Raw genomic sequence first — 18,169 nt, 5'->3', positions numbered from 1 at the left:
TCAGCCGACACACGGCCAGAGACACGGCACTTACAATACTTTTTACCCCATGGAATTACTAGGAACAGCTAGTGTGTCCAGAGACTCCCAGGATCCGGGACAATTTCCTTTTTCGTCTACCCCGCGCCGATCAAGAATTGGGGTAGAAAGTATGGCTAGGGTTAGCTGCGGGCGCAGACACGTACCCCATTTTTGATAGCACCCGCTGGGGCAACGATAGGCGACATTTGAAGACATGACATGCAGACTCTCCTCTGCCATGTCTAATCATATATCTCCGGCTTGCCACACTAGCTTTAGGCACAATCCTTGATTTTTATGGTTCATTATCAGACATCATGGGATCCACCGATTCAGGCATGCTGCGCAACATCCGCAAGGTCTTGGTGGCCAACCGAGGCGAGATTGCTGTGAGATGCATCAAGGCTTGCCGGGAGCTAGCGGTCCAAAGCGTGGCCATCATTACAAACGCAGACGCAACGTCTTTACATGCCACATTGGCGGACGAGGCAGTACTGTTGCCAGGGGATGACAGCACTGCATATACCAATGGGTAAGTTCATGGCATACCGAGTTTATAACAGGGTTTGCTAAATAAGGCCTGAATAGTGAAGCCATCTTGGACATTTGCAAACGCATGGGTGCTGATGCAATTATACCCGGATATGGCTTCTTGAGCGAAAATGTCGAGTTTGCCGACATGGTGGCTGCTGCGGGCATCACATTCGCTGGTCCCTCTTCGGCGTCCATCAAAGCTATGGGCCTCAAACACGAGGCCAGAGCCATTGCCGAAGCGGCAAATGTTCCAGTTATCCCGGGTACCACACTCCTAGCGTCATCTGAAGAGGCCATAGACGCTGCACGACGCCTGGGTTTCCCAATCATGCTCAAGGCTACTGGAGGAGGAGGCGGTATGGGACTGCAGATTTGCCATACCGAGCAGGAAGTTGAGAAAGCCTTCTCAATGGTTGAGAGCCGTGCCAGCACTCTTTTCAAGAACAGTGGCGTGTTCCTGGAAAAGTATTACCCCCGCTCACGACACGTCGAAGTTCAGGTGGCGGGCAACGGTGAAGTTGTAGTCGCCTTCGGAGAACGAGAGTGTTCCCTCCAGCGGCGTCATCAGAAGGTGATTGAGGAGTGCCCCAGTCCTTTTGTCGAGCGACATCCCGGACTACGCGAGAAGATGCTTCAAGCGGCCATCGACTATGCATCCCAACTCAACTACAAGAGTGTAGGGACCGTCGAGTTTCTCGTGGACGATGAAACGGCCAAGTTCTTCTTTCTCGAGATGAATACACGCCTTCAGGTCGAACACGGAATTACGGAACTGTGCTACGGAGTTGATCTGGTTCACCTGATGTTGCAACAAGCCGACTACGAACATGGTGGTGAGCTCGGAATTCCGTCTGACGTTCTGAAGGGGCTTGGAAGGCCACAGCCACTGGGTTCTGCAATCGAAGCCAGAGTTTACGCGGAGGTACCGCTTCACGACTTTGCTCCTAGTCCTGGCGTCTTTCAACACGTTCAGTGGCCTAAGGGCAAGGGCGTGCGAGTTGATACATGGGTCCGAAGTGGCCAGCGGATTACGCCTCTTTATGACCCTCTGATCGGCAAAGTCATGGTCCATAGCCCGGATGGACGAAAGGGTTCTCAGAAATTGATGCTCGCGGCGCTAGCTGGTACAGCTCTCCAAGGGACACAGTCCAACTTGGAATACCTCTCACGGGTCATCGAGTCGGACATGTTTATCAGCGGCAGCACCTTGACCAACTCTCTTGCGACCTTCAAGTTCAAGACCTGCTCGGTGCAAGTCATTGATCCTGGTGTGTTTACGACAATCCAGGATTACCCAGGCCGGATTACGGTTGGACACGGAGTCCCTCCCGGAGGCCCCATGGACGATCTTAGTGCCCGAGCCGCCAACATCCTGGTTGGAAACGATCCTGGAGTTGAGCTTCTCGAGATTACCTTGTCCGGTCCAGAGCTCTTGTTTCACGAGGCAGCCACCGTCGCTGTCTGTGGTGCCGAGCTTCCCCTCACCCTTGATGGCAAACCTGAAGCAATGTGGTCCAGAATTATCGTCAGGCAGGGCCAGAGAATCAAGCTTGGCAAAGTCTCTGGGCCTGGCCTCAGGACATATCTGGCTGTCAAGGGCGGATTTCCGGAGATACCCGAATTTCTTGGCTCAAAGGCCACCGCCCCTGAGCTTGCATTTGGTGGCCTTCAGGGGCGAAAGCTTCAGGTCAACGACATCCTCGCTCTCCCTAAAGAATCAAGAGCTTGGGCAGCTGAAGCTACATCTTTCTCTCTGCCACCCGAAGCTATACCCACCTTCAACAACCAGAGCGTCTATTGTCTCGACGGTCCTTACGGTTCTGACGACATTCTTACTCCTGAAGGCCGCAAAACATTGTACGAAACTGATTGGATCGTCAGCCACAACAGCGGTCGCAGTGGCATTCGATTAGAAGGTCCACGTTTGAAGTGGGCTAGGACGTCGGGAGGGGGTGGCGGATCTCATCCATCAAACGTCTTCGATTACGGCTATCCAAACGGGGGAGTCAACTTCACTGGTGAATCCCCCATCATCTTTGCCCATGACCGTCCGGACTTGGGAGGTTTTGCCTGTCCCACGACCCTCTGCTCAGGTGAGATGTGGAAGGTTGGCCAGCTGAAACCGGGCGACACGATCCGATTCCGGCAGACGACTTATGACAAGTCACTAGAGATAACACAGAGGAAGAATGCGTATCTCCAGGCTCTGCTGGACCTTGCACGAGGAGGTGGAGATATCAGTCAGATGCCCTCTCTGGACATTGAGTTTGGTGACGAAGCCACGTCTTCGATCCTACATCAAGTGTCACCTTCAGGATCTCATCCTCGGGTGACATATCGTCAAGGAGGTGACACAAGCATCATCGTTGAATACGGCGAGCAAGTTGCAGACCTACGGAATACAGCATGCGTCCAGCTTCTCGCCAAACAGCTGGTGGCTGCAAACCTTCTGAGTGTCCGCAGTGATACCAACTTTGCCACCCTCACGGTACGCTTTGATCCGTCTCAAACGGATCGGACCAAGCTCCTCCAGCAGCTCATCGATCTTGATGGCAGCATTGGAGAAACAACGGGCATCAAGCTTACTACTCGACAAGTCCGACTTCCCATCTGTCTCGATCATTCGTCACTGGAGGAATCTGCCCAGCGATACATGGCCAACATCAGACCTACGGCTGCGTATTTGCCAGACAATGTTGATTATATTCGCAAGAGCAACGCTCTCGAAAGTCGTAGCAACGTCTTCGATTCGCTGCTCAACACCCCATGGCTGACAGTGGCCGTTGGCTTCTATGTTGGAACACCGATTCTGTTCCCTCTTGATCCTCGATACATGTTTACGGGCCAGAAGTACAACCCCAGCCGGGCCTACACGCCAAGCGGCTCCGTTGGTCTGGGTGGCTCGTTGCTGGCCATATACCCTGTTGCGGCCCCCGGAGGGTATCAACTCATGGGTCGCACATTGGGCGCATGGGACACGGCTGGAAATCGCCCAGGATTCTCGGCTACGCGACCATGGCTATTCAATCACCTCGACTTGGTAAAATTTTACGAGGTCTCTGAGGAGGAGTACGATCAAATAGAGCGCGACTTTGAGTTTGGTCGATACGTCTTTGACGTGACCGAAACGACACTCGAAATGGACGAGTACATCGCCAAGTTTGATGCAGCAAACCATGATCCGGATTATCAAGCCTGGCGAAGCCGTCAGTCTGCAGCGGCAAAGGAAATGGGGGAGCTGGAGCAGAAGCTCTTTGAGGAATGGACTGCGGCAAAGGCGTCTGCCAACAACAACGCAAGTGATGAAGATGATGATGATCCCAGCAAGACGGTCAAGATTGAGTCCCCTGTAGACGCCAGTGTTTGGAAGGTTTTGGTGGAGCCTGGTGATGTGCTGGAGAAGGGACAAACGGTGGCAGTGCTTGAAGCAATGAAGATGGAGATCAACTTGGTGGCTGGTGAGAATGAGGCTGGTGCGGTAGTTGTCAAGATTAAGCAGCGACCTGGAAACGTTGTGAGTCCAGGGACGACAGTGGTGACAGCCCGGAGACAGGATTGAGATAGGTTTATTCAAAACATTGTTCAAGTTTCTTCCTGCTTCTCGTCCTCGAAAGGATCATTACTTGGTAGTGCATCGTTAGCTAGGAGGCTAATGTTGCGGGCTGGGATAATAATCACGATGCCGCTTCTTGTACACCGTTTCAATGACCTTCAGTCATCGCATACTGACTCAAAGCACCACAGGCATTGCTTTCTTGACCCATGGCCTTGCACATCGGCTGCTACCGCAACCAGCGTTGCGTTTTCGGGAGAAACGCGTCGTGCATGTGGCCTACCCTATTCTCACTTACGTCGAAAAGGGGATTTCATCAGATGCATACAGATGCGAGGGCCATAGTTGTGACCGAATTTTTTAATACCATGAGAATCCATGCCCTTAGGAGAGTCTTGTTGTAGCTACGTTGAACCACATCTCTGAGAACAAGGTCATTAGGTCAGGTCGAGTTTGGCACACCAGTCGTCTCGTGGCGCCGGGATGTGTCAACCGCTCTGGGCAAAGATCAGCAAGCCCACCTTTTCTCATTGATTCATTCGCTGATTCTTATCCCTTACCCCTGTCCTGCGATAACCGGGCCGGGTCTTATCTCAACTCTCCCCGCAAAGCCCGGTCCACCGGAACGGATCATGTTTGTCGTCGCCTCTCCACCTCCTGACCAATTCGCTACTCCGTGCCGCTCATCCTCTTTGCCTGCATACGACAGCTCTCATGCACATTACCGCCCTTTTTCTCAAGGGTATGGCTTACAGCACCGCCCCCACGCGTTAATCACGTCGCCGTCTCAACGCGACGGCCTCCTTTGCGCCATGAAAGGTCGACCGCGACTCCGTGTGGCTCCGTGCAAATACTGCAATAAGGAGTTTAAGCGGCAAGAACACTTAGACCGTCATATCCGTACCCGCAAGTATTATGCATCCTCTAATTGTATATCTAAATGCTGAGTTTACAGACACTCGAGAGAGGCCATTTGGATGTTCTTGTGGCCGCACATTCTCTAGACAGTCCGTCATTCCCCATGCCTTTGCGCAATGATACAGGTTGAAGAGTGTGATGTTGACAAATGCGTGCGTGCTTAGGGACCTTTTGAGCCGTCACTACCGACTATCTCAATGTTCAGACCCTACTATCAACACGTGTGACAACAGAAGAGGCTCTACCACCAGCCGACCACCTCAGTCCGCGCTTCGAATGTTTTCAGTCGAGCCTACTGCAATTTCTCCCCCAGTTGTCAGTACCAATCACGGGAGAACCAATTCATTTAATGTTGAGCATCAACCTTCTGTGTCCGGAGACATCATCTCCAACGTTGCGGCTCAGACTCCTCAAGAACAACTAATGGGAAAATTCTCGATACACGATCCTGTTTACGAACTCTCAAATAACAACCCTGATGCCCTTTCAAGTAACGGTGGCCCTTCAACGTCAGGTGATGACCAGATGGATGTGGCCGTCGAGACAGCCGCCGACTTCACCCAACTGGTGGGCTTTGACTCCGACTTCTTCTCCCATGAAACAGGCATGATCAATGATTACCTCATGGGTGTATTTTCTCCACTAGACTACCGGACACCAATGATCGACAATGTATCCGATGGGTACAGTGGGATGGACAGGGGGTTGGTCGCATCAGTTCCAAGTGTTCTGGGCGCTGATTATCGGGAACCATCAGCTTCGATACAAATCGCCATGGCAACAGAAGAAGCCCAAGACTCTACGCCCGAGCCACGCGTTTTCAACCGTGCAAATCCAATGGATCAGACGAGTCGGAACGAAGGCGAAGTAGGCGGAACATTGGACGCTATTGACGACGTTATAGGATCCAATCCGTGGGCAGTGTCGACGGCTGCTTTCAGTAAACTAACTGCCGAGGTTGGAAGGCATGAGCATGTATTACCGGAACCCTTCACCCTCCCATGCCGACAGACCTTGTCGCGATATGTCGCCAGCTACATTCGTGGGTTCCATCCCCATCTCCCTTTCATACATATTCCAACATCTTGTGTGGAGACTATGGCCCCTGTTTTGCTGCTTAGCCTCGCTGCTACTGGGTCTTTCTATGGTTTCGAGCATACGCACGGGTATGCAATGATCCTTTTGGCCAAGTCAATCATCGCTGAGAAACTTGAGCAACGCCGCCGAGAGTCTACTTCGCGTCTTGTTCGAAGTTTTCCACGCTATGCCGAGCTGCCTAATAGTTCTTCTGGAGAGCACGACACATCCACACGGTCAAGGGTGACGCCACAAGCCGTACCTCCCACCGTGTTCGATCTGGAATTGGTACAAGCTCTGGTGATCCTCCAGATGACCATGTCTTGGCTTGATGGACCATTTGCCGAGGATGCGCTGGCCATGAGCAGCCAACTTGCTGCGGTTACTCGCGAGGGCTTGAGTCATCCACCTATGGAAGATGGGCACGAGACTTGGAAGGACTGGTCCCTTGAAGAAGCAAAGCGACGTACACTATTATCTGCTTACTTCGTGCTCAATATCCAGACCATATGCTTCAACGTACCACCCCAAATCACCACCTCCGAGATCAACCTCATGCTTCCGTGTTCTGAAGCAGAGTTCAAAGCGCCCAGTCCGGCTGCCTGGCACCGCCTCCACCGGAAGCGTAATGTCCATGACATGGACTTTCAAAAATGTCTCAAGCAGTTGCTGTCTGGAAAGTCACTCGCCAAGGAAGTCTCGGCAGCTGAATTCGGGAACTACATGCTCGTCCAAGCCCTGTTGGTACAGATTTACTTTGAGAGACAAGCTGCCTCAGTTCTCTTGAGCTCTTCGTCGAGCCTTTCGCCTTCTACGATCCAGCTCTACGACGGTGCTCTTGCTGCGTGGTCAACATGCTGGGATTCCGCCATTGAGTCTGCGTTGGATCCCTCATCCGTCCACGGACCATTGGCCTTCAACTCAACCGCCATTCTCCGACTGGCTCATGTGCATCTCGGGGCTGACTTGTTCAGTCAGTGCGCTCTCAACTCGCGGGATCCCCGGGTGGTTGCTCAAGCCTTTGAGCCGCATCGAAATCCCATTTTACTTGGCTCCGCACACCTGGACAAAGCCGTTCTCCATGCCATCTACGCATTGAGGATCCCTGTGAGGGTTGGGATAGCGTTTGTGGCTCGAGGCCGAACGGGGCATTGGAGTGTCCAGCATGCTATTAGCAACTTTGCGTGCGCGCTGCTACTTACGCACTGGCTCGAGAATATCTTCAACCTGGTCTCTTCAAACGGACTCGACGGTCTGAGGCAAGAGGAGAGGCGTCTACTCTCCATGATTGAACGACTTATTGAAGAGACACATCTACATGATGGCCTTGGGCCAAAGGACTGCTACCCAAACCGGATACGACGACTGGCCATCGCCGCGGTGAAGCTTTGGGCTGAAACGTGTCAGGGTATTCAGGTGTATGAGCTAGTTCATATTATGGGCGAAACACTTTCTCTGGTCGCAGAGTTATTGGAGAGTCGTCTTTGAAGCAAAAATGTAGATTTAATCAAGTTCAACTTCATCGCCAAAAGTAACTATATACCACCTCCACCAGTTCTCTCTAGACACCCTGCATTTGGTTGTCCCTGCGAACTTCGCCACAAAGAACTCTGCCACAAGAAAAAGGGGTCCATGTTGTTCGTCGGCTGGGGCTCGGGGTCAAGAAGGATCAGCCCAGAGCCCAGAGCCCAGAACGATTCCCCAAACGTACGGCTTATTCATGTTTGAATGCCCACTAATGCCGTCTCTAGAATGTCGACTTCGGCCTTGCAGCAGTAACAGCTAGCTAACATGTGATGCAACCGTATTGGACTAGAGAGTGAGGTTGAGGTTGAGACTCGTGCGGGACAAGCTTGCTCAAGTACAAGGCACATAGGACCGCCTGATAAATACTTTATGATAAAGTATACCTGGAGGAAAGAACAACTGATGTAACGAGCATACCGCATTGTATGAAAGACCTGAGCCATGGCAGCAGCAGCTTCAGACACATCCACAATACACACCTATATCTCCCAATCATTTCAATCGAATGGGCCCTGACCAACACACTAGCATCCCCGCGATCTCAAAGCCTGATGCTATATCAAAGCCATATCTTTCCCTTCTGCTTTACCAGACCACTGATGGTGGCCTTGTATGGAGCTTGCCCTCCAGAGATGGGTGATCGCCCTACCAACCCGATATTACCCGCCACCTTCCCATTCTTCCAGAAAGCAAGATTGAAGCCTCCGCTAGCCGGGTTATAAACGTTAGCAGTAGCCCCGCTTCTGGCGTTAAAGACTGAAAGATGATTTGCGGCGGCAATGGAGGTGTCGACCGAAACCGTCACTGAGTTGGCCGTGGTAGACACTCGCGCAAAGTCGGTGCGAGTTATGTCCCTGCTGCCACCGATGAAGCCGTTGAGGTATCTGTTGGTGGTGTATCGAATGCTTCCGGCAACCGGGCTGACAATTGGGCTGCCGATTGCGATGACCACATCAACCGGGTTCGCGCCATTGCGGGTTCCCGGTGATGGGATTTGTCGAACGACGAGAAGCTCGCCTCTAATTCGCCAAGACTGCCAGTTGCCTTGATTGTAACCATCAAAGGTCACATCCAAGAGAACGTATTCCAGGTTGAGTGCTCGTTTCTCAAGACCTGTGTCTTCGTCACGTCGCGAAATGGTGAAGGAATCCAGGTCGGGCCGGTCAACGACAGGGATTGAATCGTCATCAAAGATTGACAGGCCATCCGCCGCAGCAGGGGAAGCCCAGAGGCAGCTGAGAAGAGGGAGGAGGGCAAAGAAGGTCTTCATTGTTGGGATTGAGTGTTAAGCAGAGGTGATGATGGTGTAGATGTTGTTGGGTTGAAGAAGATGAGCGAACTTGACAAGGGCCAGGACGAGCGAATATATAGTCGAGGACTACTAACCTCGGCATATTCCGGAATTCCTCTCTTTATGCTTATTTTAAGCTCTTGTCGATAGAACAAGTCAACAGGTCAATAGCATGCGAAGCAAGAATGTCTTGGTGTTTGAGTTTCATGTGATTGCCGAGACATTACTACCGGTGGCGCTTCATCTTGTCAGCCCTAGACTCCCAAAGGCGCCTGATGCTGCACTACTCCAAAGTCTTATTCCCAAACGGTTCCGAACAGTCAAGTGGCGCCTCAGCTCAAACCTAGAGACCAGATCCGTTGAGAGTGGTGTCATTCCCCACCGATGAACGCCATCGCCGACCAAACAACGAGGCTTGAACATTTTTGTTGTTGATGAAGGGTCTGCCTTGGCTCCAAACCACCACTGAGGGGGCGAAGCAGAGACAGGTCGTCTACCTAGTTGAATTGGCGGTGCCACCTCGACAAACCGTCCAGCTCAGCTCTCAAAGTGCCGAGACTACTCGCCCGGTTACAACGTACGATCTACGGCCCACAGCCCTCGTAGAGGCTATACCCGAGACTGTTTCGGAATCACCGTAGGCAACTCGCCAGCGTTGGTATGTGTATCACACGTAGTCAGTGTCTGAACTAGGTCAACCAGCAATTGATAGCGTGAATAACGAACGAGGAATTCCCATTTACCAGGAAAAGCCTACTGTACTAGGAGTCAAATGTCAGCTTCTTCATGGAGAAGTCCCAGGTGGGCGCAGCAGAATGGCCTGGCCAACATGTGGGTGAGTGAATGTACTTCACCGCTTGTGGGGCAGCAAGAAAGACAGAACAAGCAGTTCCGCCCAGCCGGAGCTGTAATGAAGGAAAGTGTAAGAGTTGGGATCCAAGAGAAGGCTCGGCTATCATGCAAAGTCTTGGCCAAGTTATGGGCTGGATCTTACTGGCCAACATGAGCGACTTGACCTAGTTGAGGAGCTATTGATGCAAGCCATATCATCACTTTACCTAAAGTCATTACCCACTTTCTCCACGGAAGTCTAGGCAAGGCAGATCGATGTAGCCAAAGTCATCCGGGACTTGGGAAGTAAAGTTTATCTTGGCATCTAGGCGCAGGCCAGCAACCTGGTAAGACGGCCCTCGGAGTGGAAAGCCGACTGCCCAGTTTCATTGCGTCGCACAGGATCCAAGGGCGGCAGTTGAAATAGACTCAGATACTAGCAAAACTTGCTCTCTTCTTTCCATCACCGCTTGCTGCATGGTCATCTCTCTCTCACATGCACGTACGCTATACTTGATTACCTTTACTTGGCCAACGCCGCTTCAGCTTCAGCTCGCCACAATTTTCCCTTTCTAAACACAGTACTCTTTGCCAGCCCCGGTCTTGAAATAACATGACACACATAATGAAGCAGACTTCCGTAACTAAGAGCACTTGACTTCGCTTAGGAAATCAGGCTGTGGTGGAAAGAGAGGCTGCGCCATCTCGGGCCTCGGGATTTTATGATCTCTGAATCCTTCTACCGGCTCCGTTTTGCAGGTCTAGTCATCACGTCATTTCTTAGAATGATCACTATTCGTACACCCGGGTCAGTGAGTACTCAGCTGGCGATGATGAACGTAAGAGACAGCTACACAACGCTTAGCAAGACAGTGTGAAATTTACCATGGCTCTACAAGAGGCCATTAGCCACAATATCTAAGAAAATAGCCATTGACACATGCGAGCCGCCAAGGTAGCGGAAGACATGGAATTAAGAACGATCGCCTGCCGATGACCAACCTGCCCGAACTGCTGGACTTGACAGGCTCATCTCGCATCCCGTCTTGTGACAGATGCGTATTGGGTGATGTTCGAATCGCAAATGGGATTTAAGGCTCTCCAAAGCCAACAGGGGAGCACGATGGTGTGACAAACAGTTACAACATGTTGAGAACACTCACAGCTTTATATCTAATATCAACTTGGGAAGGGAGCAGAATACTAAGCGCTACTTCAAGGAGTGAATGGCAGTCGATGGATATTTCTAGAATGTGTCGTAAACCGTTTTATCGTACAACTTCTTGCTGGATGCTCGTGCATCGTGAGTGACCATTTCGTCCGTAGGCTTCCGTTAGATCTCCCCGCCACGCCTGGCTTATAGACTACTGCATGACTCCCGGGTTATGAACGAGTATAAGGTCTGAGATTGTGTATTTCACATAAAAGCACAAGTGAGTATCCCACGAGAACGAGTTTAGGCCAATCTTCATTGTCAGTGGTCAGACAATAGTAAATGGTTTTGCCATGTCAGGAAGGTCAACTTCGCCCTATGTCAATTCTAGCAACCGGCCAGGAGGTTTGATTGATCAGATTCCCACTTTGTTAATACCATTGCTGCGTGAAATATACGAACACAGACCAAGAAGCTAGCCGGCCTCTTCTCTCAAAACTATATTACGCCGACCATACAGGCAACGGCAGGAAACGAATCTCCAATCGGCCGAACACTTTGAGCGTGACCTCATCCATCACTTTCCAATGGCCGGCACTGATAGCACTCTGGCTGGTTTACACGATTACCGGAGGCAAACTCTTGGAAGCCCAGTTCCTGAGGTGTCGCCGAGTATAGCTTACAGATGGCTATAGGCATCCCTGAGTGGACGAAGGCCTTGCATCCTTGTGTGCCTGCGCAGGCTTGCGCACAAAAGTCGAAGTGGATCAACTCTGAAGAGAAGTCAATCCGATATGACTCGGCCGCAGGGTTGTTGAATAGCCCAACACCACCACATAACAACCCATCAGATGGTGCGTTGCGTAGAGTGCATGGAGGATCGTATTCAACAAAGCTGATGTCGTCTATGCGCACCTCGGCGCCAGCCCACGTCGTTTGAGTTGAATAGCACTTCCAATAGAAGAGTATATCCGCGGTAGTGGTGATGGCGGGGAAACTGGCAACCAGCTGTCTTTTGACATATTGGTTCACGGGCTGCGTAGGATTCCGCAAGGTTTTGGCCTCTAGTAAGGTCTGTACATATGTGTAAAAAGTGCAAGTTATACCCTCGATCGATCCAGCGTCTGTAAATGTCCAGTAGAAAGTGAGGAGATATTTCTTGGTTCCGTCAATACCAGTAACCGTCTGTCTCAGAGGGTCTATGGGACGGCCTGTGCCAGTAATGGGGAACCGTACCAGACTAGACCTTTGGTCAATGTGACGAAGGAGTCAATGTGATAGGACAACTTACGCATAGCGCTCTCCCCCATGCGCGTTTGCAGGATCGGTCTCGATCTCAGTACTTCTTCCTATAATCCAGGGCAACCCATCTACAGTTTGATCTTCGAAACCGCCATTGAAGAACCCAAGGCGAGGTCCTACCTGAGTAGTCGTGGCCGGGGCTTCGCTGGTAGTCGTCGTAGAAGATTCGGCTGCTTGAGAGGTAGTTGTCGTCGGAAGTTCGGAATCAGATATCGAGGAGGACTCAGAGAAAGTACTAGTGGAACTACTGGCATCTTCCGTAGTCGAGGTTTCGGTTTCGCTGATGATCGTAGAAGAAGTCAAGGTAAGATCCGATGCAGTGCTCCAGGAGCTACTTGCTTCATCAGACGTTGAAACAAAACCAGTTTCAGTTGTCACGGTGCTGGTGAGTTGTCCTCCATCCTCGCTAGAGGAAGAGGACCAGGACTGAAGAGTAGTTGTATCTGAGACATCTGATTCCGCGGCAGTTGAAGTGAGGGACTTCTCAGATGAAGTTGTCCAGGTAAGATCGGTTGTGTCAGAAGTCGAGGAAAATGTGGTTTCGACTACAGCTGTGCTCGTGGTCTCGAATGACTGGGATGTCAGTGTCGAAGATGCATTTGGCTTACACGGGCCAGCGTTGGCTCCCAAGGAGCAACCCAACGCCAGTACAAAGGCGCTAAGTGACTTGGGCGGCGCCATGTTTTTCGTGGTGAGGGAGAAAAGAAAGACACTTGGAGAAAAGAGAGACAGAGGAGACGAAGTGGCTCACGGAAGTCATCTAGGCATAAATTTCGGGGTCACCTCGCATCTGGCCACCGTTGACGCTAACAGACACTATTGACTCTGCTAACATGCACTATTGACGCCACTATCCGCTGCGGCAGCTGAAAGGCCTGCTAATTGAGAATAGACAAACACCAGAGTGGCTGAGAGCGGGATGCAGTGGAGCCAATTTCGGATATTTACAGGGATTAAGCATTCCGTGGAGCTTGGAAAACACAGCATCACAGATCCTGAGGCCGCAGTTTTTATAGCAATGTAGGCCCTGTCGCCTGCTGTGCTTCAAATTCCATAGCTTTCTTAGCGAGTCTGGTTGATCAGCTGTTGAGCAGGTGCCAGGGCGTCTTTGCTAGCTTGGGGAATGCTAAGTAGGTCTTTGTGAAGAGACTGGGCAAATCACCTCGTGATAGCTGTATGTTGGCCGACTTTAATCTACCTGTCTGAGTCTCTGTTCGTTTGTTGATTCCGTCATCAATCAGTACTAACCTGGTAAAGAGCTGGTGTAATAAGCTTGAGAGCAGATCATGCTTGTGCTGTTGTTATCGTCCAGGCATAGGATCATTTTCGCAACTCCGTGGCTCGTTGATTACTGCATCAGCCTAACGAGTCGATTAGATCAAACAGATAGGGCCGCTGAGCAGATAGGCTCAGTTGTAATGACTGGTACTGTAATGTTGTTACCATCTTGACCCGTTACAAGGATTTCCCAGTAGCATGCTGCGGCTCTAATGCTGCTCCTTGCGACACAGTACGGCCGGCCAACCACCAAAACTCCCTACAGTAGCGATCCTTCATCTCTGATTCGAAGCAGAAGGTATTCACAGTATGAATCAGTGGCCAATAGTGTTTAGTGGGTGCAAGATATCGCCACAGTCAGGAGATTTCTGAGGACAGAAACCAAGCTTCAACCGGGCCCCTCATGTGCTGGTCTCCAAGTTCAATGACGAACTTGTGACATAAATACTCAAATAAATTCTGGGGAGGGGAGAAGGGCAATATCCAAACCGCCCAACCCATGAAAACAACATGAGCCTCACATATGGCCCAACATCCAGAAGCGAACTCACAACACTCTCAGGCCGGCAGTCTCGACTTCAAACCATCACCTGCGGTTCAGGACTCTGTTCGCCCCTGGTTGACAGATCAGGAAGCTAAGGATATCTATCAGCAGTTCCAAAAATCCTGTATCAGAAACTCTCAGGTTCTATGGAGCGGGATACAACGTGCACAAGCTCAAAGCTGGGCGGATAGGCGGAATCTGCAGACATTGACAACCGCATTGGGACCCCTCCTCGATTCTTCAAATCCAAATTGTCCATATCATTCAAAATCACGTTCCGCGCGGGTTAGGTACATTCACGGGGCCTCAGTCGTATTTGCCTGGTACATTTCCCAAGGTGACTTTGTAACGGTTCTATCGCAGCCTCCGCCACAACGGTTCCATCCTTCTGGAAAGACCTACTACCAAAAAGTCAAGGAACCGATCGTCGAAGGCAAGATGGGCAACAAACCTGTTGAGAAAATTGTCGTCGTTCATCCAACTGTTGGAGGGAAAGCCGAGGACTCCAAATATGAAATGTGGCCAAAGGATGAGGTTTCGATGTGGACCAAAAAGTTTGGGATACGGAATATCGTCATTCATTGGCGACCAGTCAAGGGAGAAAAGTCCAGCAAATCGCCCAAGTCTCAAAGGTAAAAAGCCGGTAAGAAAAGCTGATTGATAAACAGCTGACGTCGAGTGAACCAAGCATTGTGCCAACAGCCAAATCGCCCGTTCCGAACAATGAGCAAATTGAACCAAAGCCAGTCAGGAAGGGGAAAAAGAAAGCAAAGAAAAAGAAGAGTCAAAAAAGAGGTGAAGATCGTCACGGAGAAGAAAGCACTGCTAGCAAGCAAGACATGGTGGCGGGCCTTCGCCAGTCAACAAAGGGGAAGGGGAAAATGAAGAAGAAACGAAGCGGAGTGGGAGCAGTGAAGGAGCCGAAGAATTGAGAAGAAGGATGGACTGAGATGCAATCTCTCCGAATGGGCGTTTTGACGCAGCGGTGGCGAGGGGATAGGTGAGGACGGAATGATGCCGTCAAGTACCTCAAAGTAGTGGTGAAAAGTATGACGTATTTCTTTGTAATTAAGCAAACAGACTGAAAATAACCTCCTGTACTGGATCCGTAGGTACGTACATATCATACCACAGAAAAACACCAGGTTATTCCACTACGGTACTCCCAATGCAGGACAAAAGAGAGAGGAACTAACTTTCAAGGGTGGGGAAATGGAAGCCATATTCTAGATCATCTTCCTCCCTTCTGATATCGCTATCATTCGGCTTAGTAAAGTTGCAAAACCAGCCGGCACCCCGGAGCTTATACAGTAACTTCGCGACTGAGCGTGAAAGCTTGCAATGGGTATATGGGCAAGGCACCTATCACTGATCCTAACGTTCATATGTCATGGGTACTACTAAGGGGAGGCCAAAGTCATTATACTCACGAAGAGTATGAGGTGCAGCTTGAACAATACGCGTTCAGCTTAAAGAGCTCGATAACTGCTTGTCAACTTAATTCTCTCACCACACCGGCATAGAACACAGGTTTAATACAATATTGGCATGATGATAGGCCTCAGCCGCAGCACCGAAAGCCCACAATCAGCTTCTTTTCGCTGCAACCCCGCCACATTGTAATCCTACACATTACGTCATAGAGGATTCTCATCCTTGCATCTCACCTCAGCATCAGTCTCGTGAAGAAAACCTGGACATCGCGGGCGAAAAGTTCACGATCTTCTTCATCACCTTCTGGACTGTAAATCATCCACTGCCAGCGACCATGGCCCAGTTCAAGAAGTTCGACGCCGATTTCGTGCTAACGAGCAGAGATGTTCCGGCTTTGTATCAGTCAATCCAGGGATTGGCCAAGGAATTCGCCGTCCTAGGCCAGATCAAAACAGCAAAGTCATTGATATCACTCCTCCTCTCGCAATATTCCTCCGACTGGCAGCTCCGGCAAATCAAGTCCCTCAAGTTTGCCTTTGCGGAAGTAGATGAATGGCCTGACCAAATCCCTCAAGAAGAGAGGACGGAAGAAGCGTTAGACGATGTGGCCACCAACATCACCCCGGATTTTGGGAATGAGAGCGACGCCGAAGAGGACGACCCGGCCGAGTTGGGTGTGCTCCTAGAGACTGCTAAAGACAGTGATGCTTCCTCAGGAGGCGCAGCCATGGAGCGGAGCAACGCGCTTGCTACCGCTTTAGCCATGGCCATTCGGTTAGCATCTCAGCATACATCCTCCATTGAAGAGATCGAGGCAGACCCAAAGGTCCAAAAAGCTCTTGGGTATATCGCTGTGAGAATGCACGGGAACCAGGCCATCAATCGTCTCACTGAGCACCGCACGAACTGGCGTCTTCTCTCTACCGGTGCCTTGGCTCGAAAAATTCCGGTCGACATGACCAAAGTTGAGGCGCTTGGCCAAGAAGTTATCGCCACTTTTACTGAGCGCCTGAAGAATGGACGTCATGCGCATCCGAGGGAAAAGAAGTCAATCCGGGAACTTCTTGACGAGTTGGACCGCAACACAAGAGCCAACGGTACAAGCCAGTACGAGGCGATGGGGGAGGAGGTGCCAGAATCTCTCTTCGTTCTACCGCCTGCAACGGATGAGCAGATATCATCTCTCGAGCGCAGACTCGATATCGTGCTTCCAGATGACTACAAGGAGTTTTTCAAGATCAGTAACGGGTTTGGTGGCACGTGGAACGGTTACTACCTCGAACCGCCTCTCCACGGAGTCGACGACGTTGAGTGGGCAGAATTTTATGGTGATATTCTTCCAATGGAGCTACATGAGAGTCCAACCGGAAACCTGGATCTCGACCTCCCGGGTGGAAGAGAATGGCCAACCTACGGAAGGCCAATTGAACTCGGAAGCGAGGATGTCCTTCAGGCTCAGTTCATACCACCACACGACACCAAGAGAGCTATCGAGGCCTACAAGGAGAGTCTAGAGAGTCCCGAAACACCGGATGCTGTAAAGCAGCACACTCGCAAACTCATTGCTTCCAAGTATGGGAGCTGGGAGGCGTTTGAGAAGCTCGAGTGGGTCGCGATGGACCAGCACGATACTGAGAGCGTTGCTTATGGTACATTTACGCAGTTTTTGCAGGAGAGGGTTCAAAAATCGGAGATGGGCCGTTGGCAGGGCCAAGGGCAGAGAGACCGTGGTAGTTTTGCCTATTCCTGTATGGCTGACCATCCTTCGGTGAACAGAAAGAGACGGTTTGGAGAATGACACATTTAGTTTCGTCGCTCGTGTCGAGTCTAGGCGGATTAGGGTGTTGGCCTTTGCTTGGAGCGTGATGGCCTCCATCAACATTTAACACATCGAGTCTTGTCCTGTCTCCGTTGCAACACTTACAATATCACTATATTCACTGACATATTGCTCTATGCGATTTTCTAGTTTTTTCTTATCTCTTATCGCTTTTGGGTCAAGTTCAGTGATGCCACAAGGGGATACAATTGTTGTGTTTAATGGTGATGAGAGACAGCCCAGGATAAACAAACAGTTACCCTGAAGGTGGAAAAACAAACTGCCTAAAATTAGATTCGTATTGAAAAGAGTCCACAGGCGGCAGATCTGCACAGTTAAGATTGGCTGCTCGCTTACGTCGCTAATTTCGAGCCAACAGGGGCCCCTTGCACACGGTACTCGGCACGAACCAACACCGTCCCCGTCTCTAGCAGCACTGTGCTCGCGTATCAACTGGCAAGGGTTGTCTTGAGTGTTGCGAAGACAAGGTCCAAACGATAATGATCGCAGAGATCTCCATTTGAGATGCGCAGTAGATGACAGTAAAGTTTGGGGATGGGGAGCGACCCCTTTTCATTTTTGACGGCTCATGGCCCGCCGGGTGGCTTGTGGCCACTAAAATCAATAGTCTTTCACTAGTTCAATGCAGAGCGGCCAAGCCAACACCCAGTCCAACAAAGAAAGAAGAGACAGAGAGAGGAAAGGGGTACACAAGAGGAGCATCTGTCTGCTTTTCATTTTTCCACTTGAACTTGTAGTCTCTTTCGTCATTGACCTTCTGTCGCTCGTTTTCCACAAAACTCTTCCGCTCGTTACTATGATTTCGTCTCGTCTTCTGACTGGGGCCCTCGCCCTACTAGCCGCCAGCGTCGTCAACGCTAGAGTGT

At 50.8% G+C, this 18,169-nt stretch overlaps 4 protein-coding genes across 4 annotated transcripts; 3 read left to right on the top strand and 1 right to left on the bottom strand.

Annotated features, from left to right (window-relative positions):
- Positions 1–359: 359 nt before the first annotated feature.
- Positions 360–4,114, top strand: LRP88_14578 (allophanate hydrolase subunit 2-domain-containing protein; the record flags this gene model as incomplete). Its single annotated transcript, XM_083250917.1, has 2 exons — positions 360–553; positions 610–4,114. The coding sequence occupies 2 exons, from the start codon at positions 360–362 to the stop codon at positions 4,112–4,114; spliced, it is 3,699 nt and encodes a 1,232-aa protein (XP_083093317.1).
- Positions 4,115–5,800: 1,686 nt separating this feature from the next.
- LRP88_14577 (uncharacterized protein) lies at positions 5,801–7,591 on the top strand (the record flags this gene model as incomplete). Its single annotated transcript, XM_083250916.1, has 1 exon — positions 5,801–7,591. One exon carries the CDS (start codon positions 5,801–5,803, stop codon positions 7,589–7,591), a length of 1,791 nt encoding a protein of 596 aa, XP_083093316.1.
- Positions 7,592–8,189: 598 nt separating this feature from the next.
- On the bottom strand, positions 8,190–8,900 carry LRP88_14576 (uncharacterized protein; the record flags this gene model as incomplete). The annotated part of the gene is made up of 1 exon (XM_083250915.1): positions 8,190–8,900. The coding sequence occupies one exon, from the start codon at positions 8,898–8,900 to the stop codon at positions 8,190–8,192; it is 711 nt and encodes a 236-aa protein (XP_083093315.1).
- Positions 8,901–15,797: 6,897 nt separating this feature from the next.
- On the top strand, positions 15,798–17,261 carry LRP88_14575 (uncharacterized protein; the record flags this gene model as incomplete). The annotated part of the gene is made up of 1 exon (XM_083250914.1): positions 15,798–17,261. The coding sequence occupies one exon, from the start codon at positions 15,798–15,800 to the stop codon at positions 17,259–17,261; it is 1,464 nt and encodes a 487-aa protein (XP_083093314.1).
- Positions 17,262–18,169: the final 908 nt, after the last annotated feature.

Source organism: Fusarium phalaenopsidis (genome assembly GCF_050370095.1).
Source record: "Fusarium phalaenopsidis strain FUZ10S chromosome Unknown contig_32372, whole genome shotgun sequence".
Classification (NCBI taxonomy): Eukaryota; Fungi; Ascomycota; class Sordariomycetes; order Hypocreales; family Nectriaceae; genus Fusarium; species Fusarium phalaenopsidis.
This window is presented reverse-complemented; position numbering and strand designations above follow the sequence as displayed.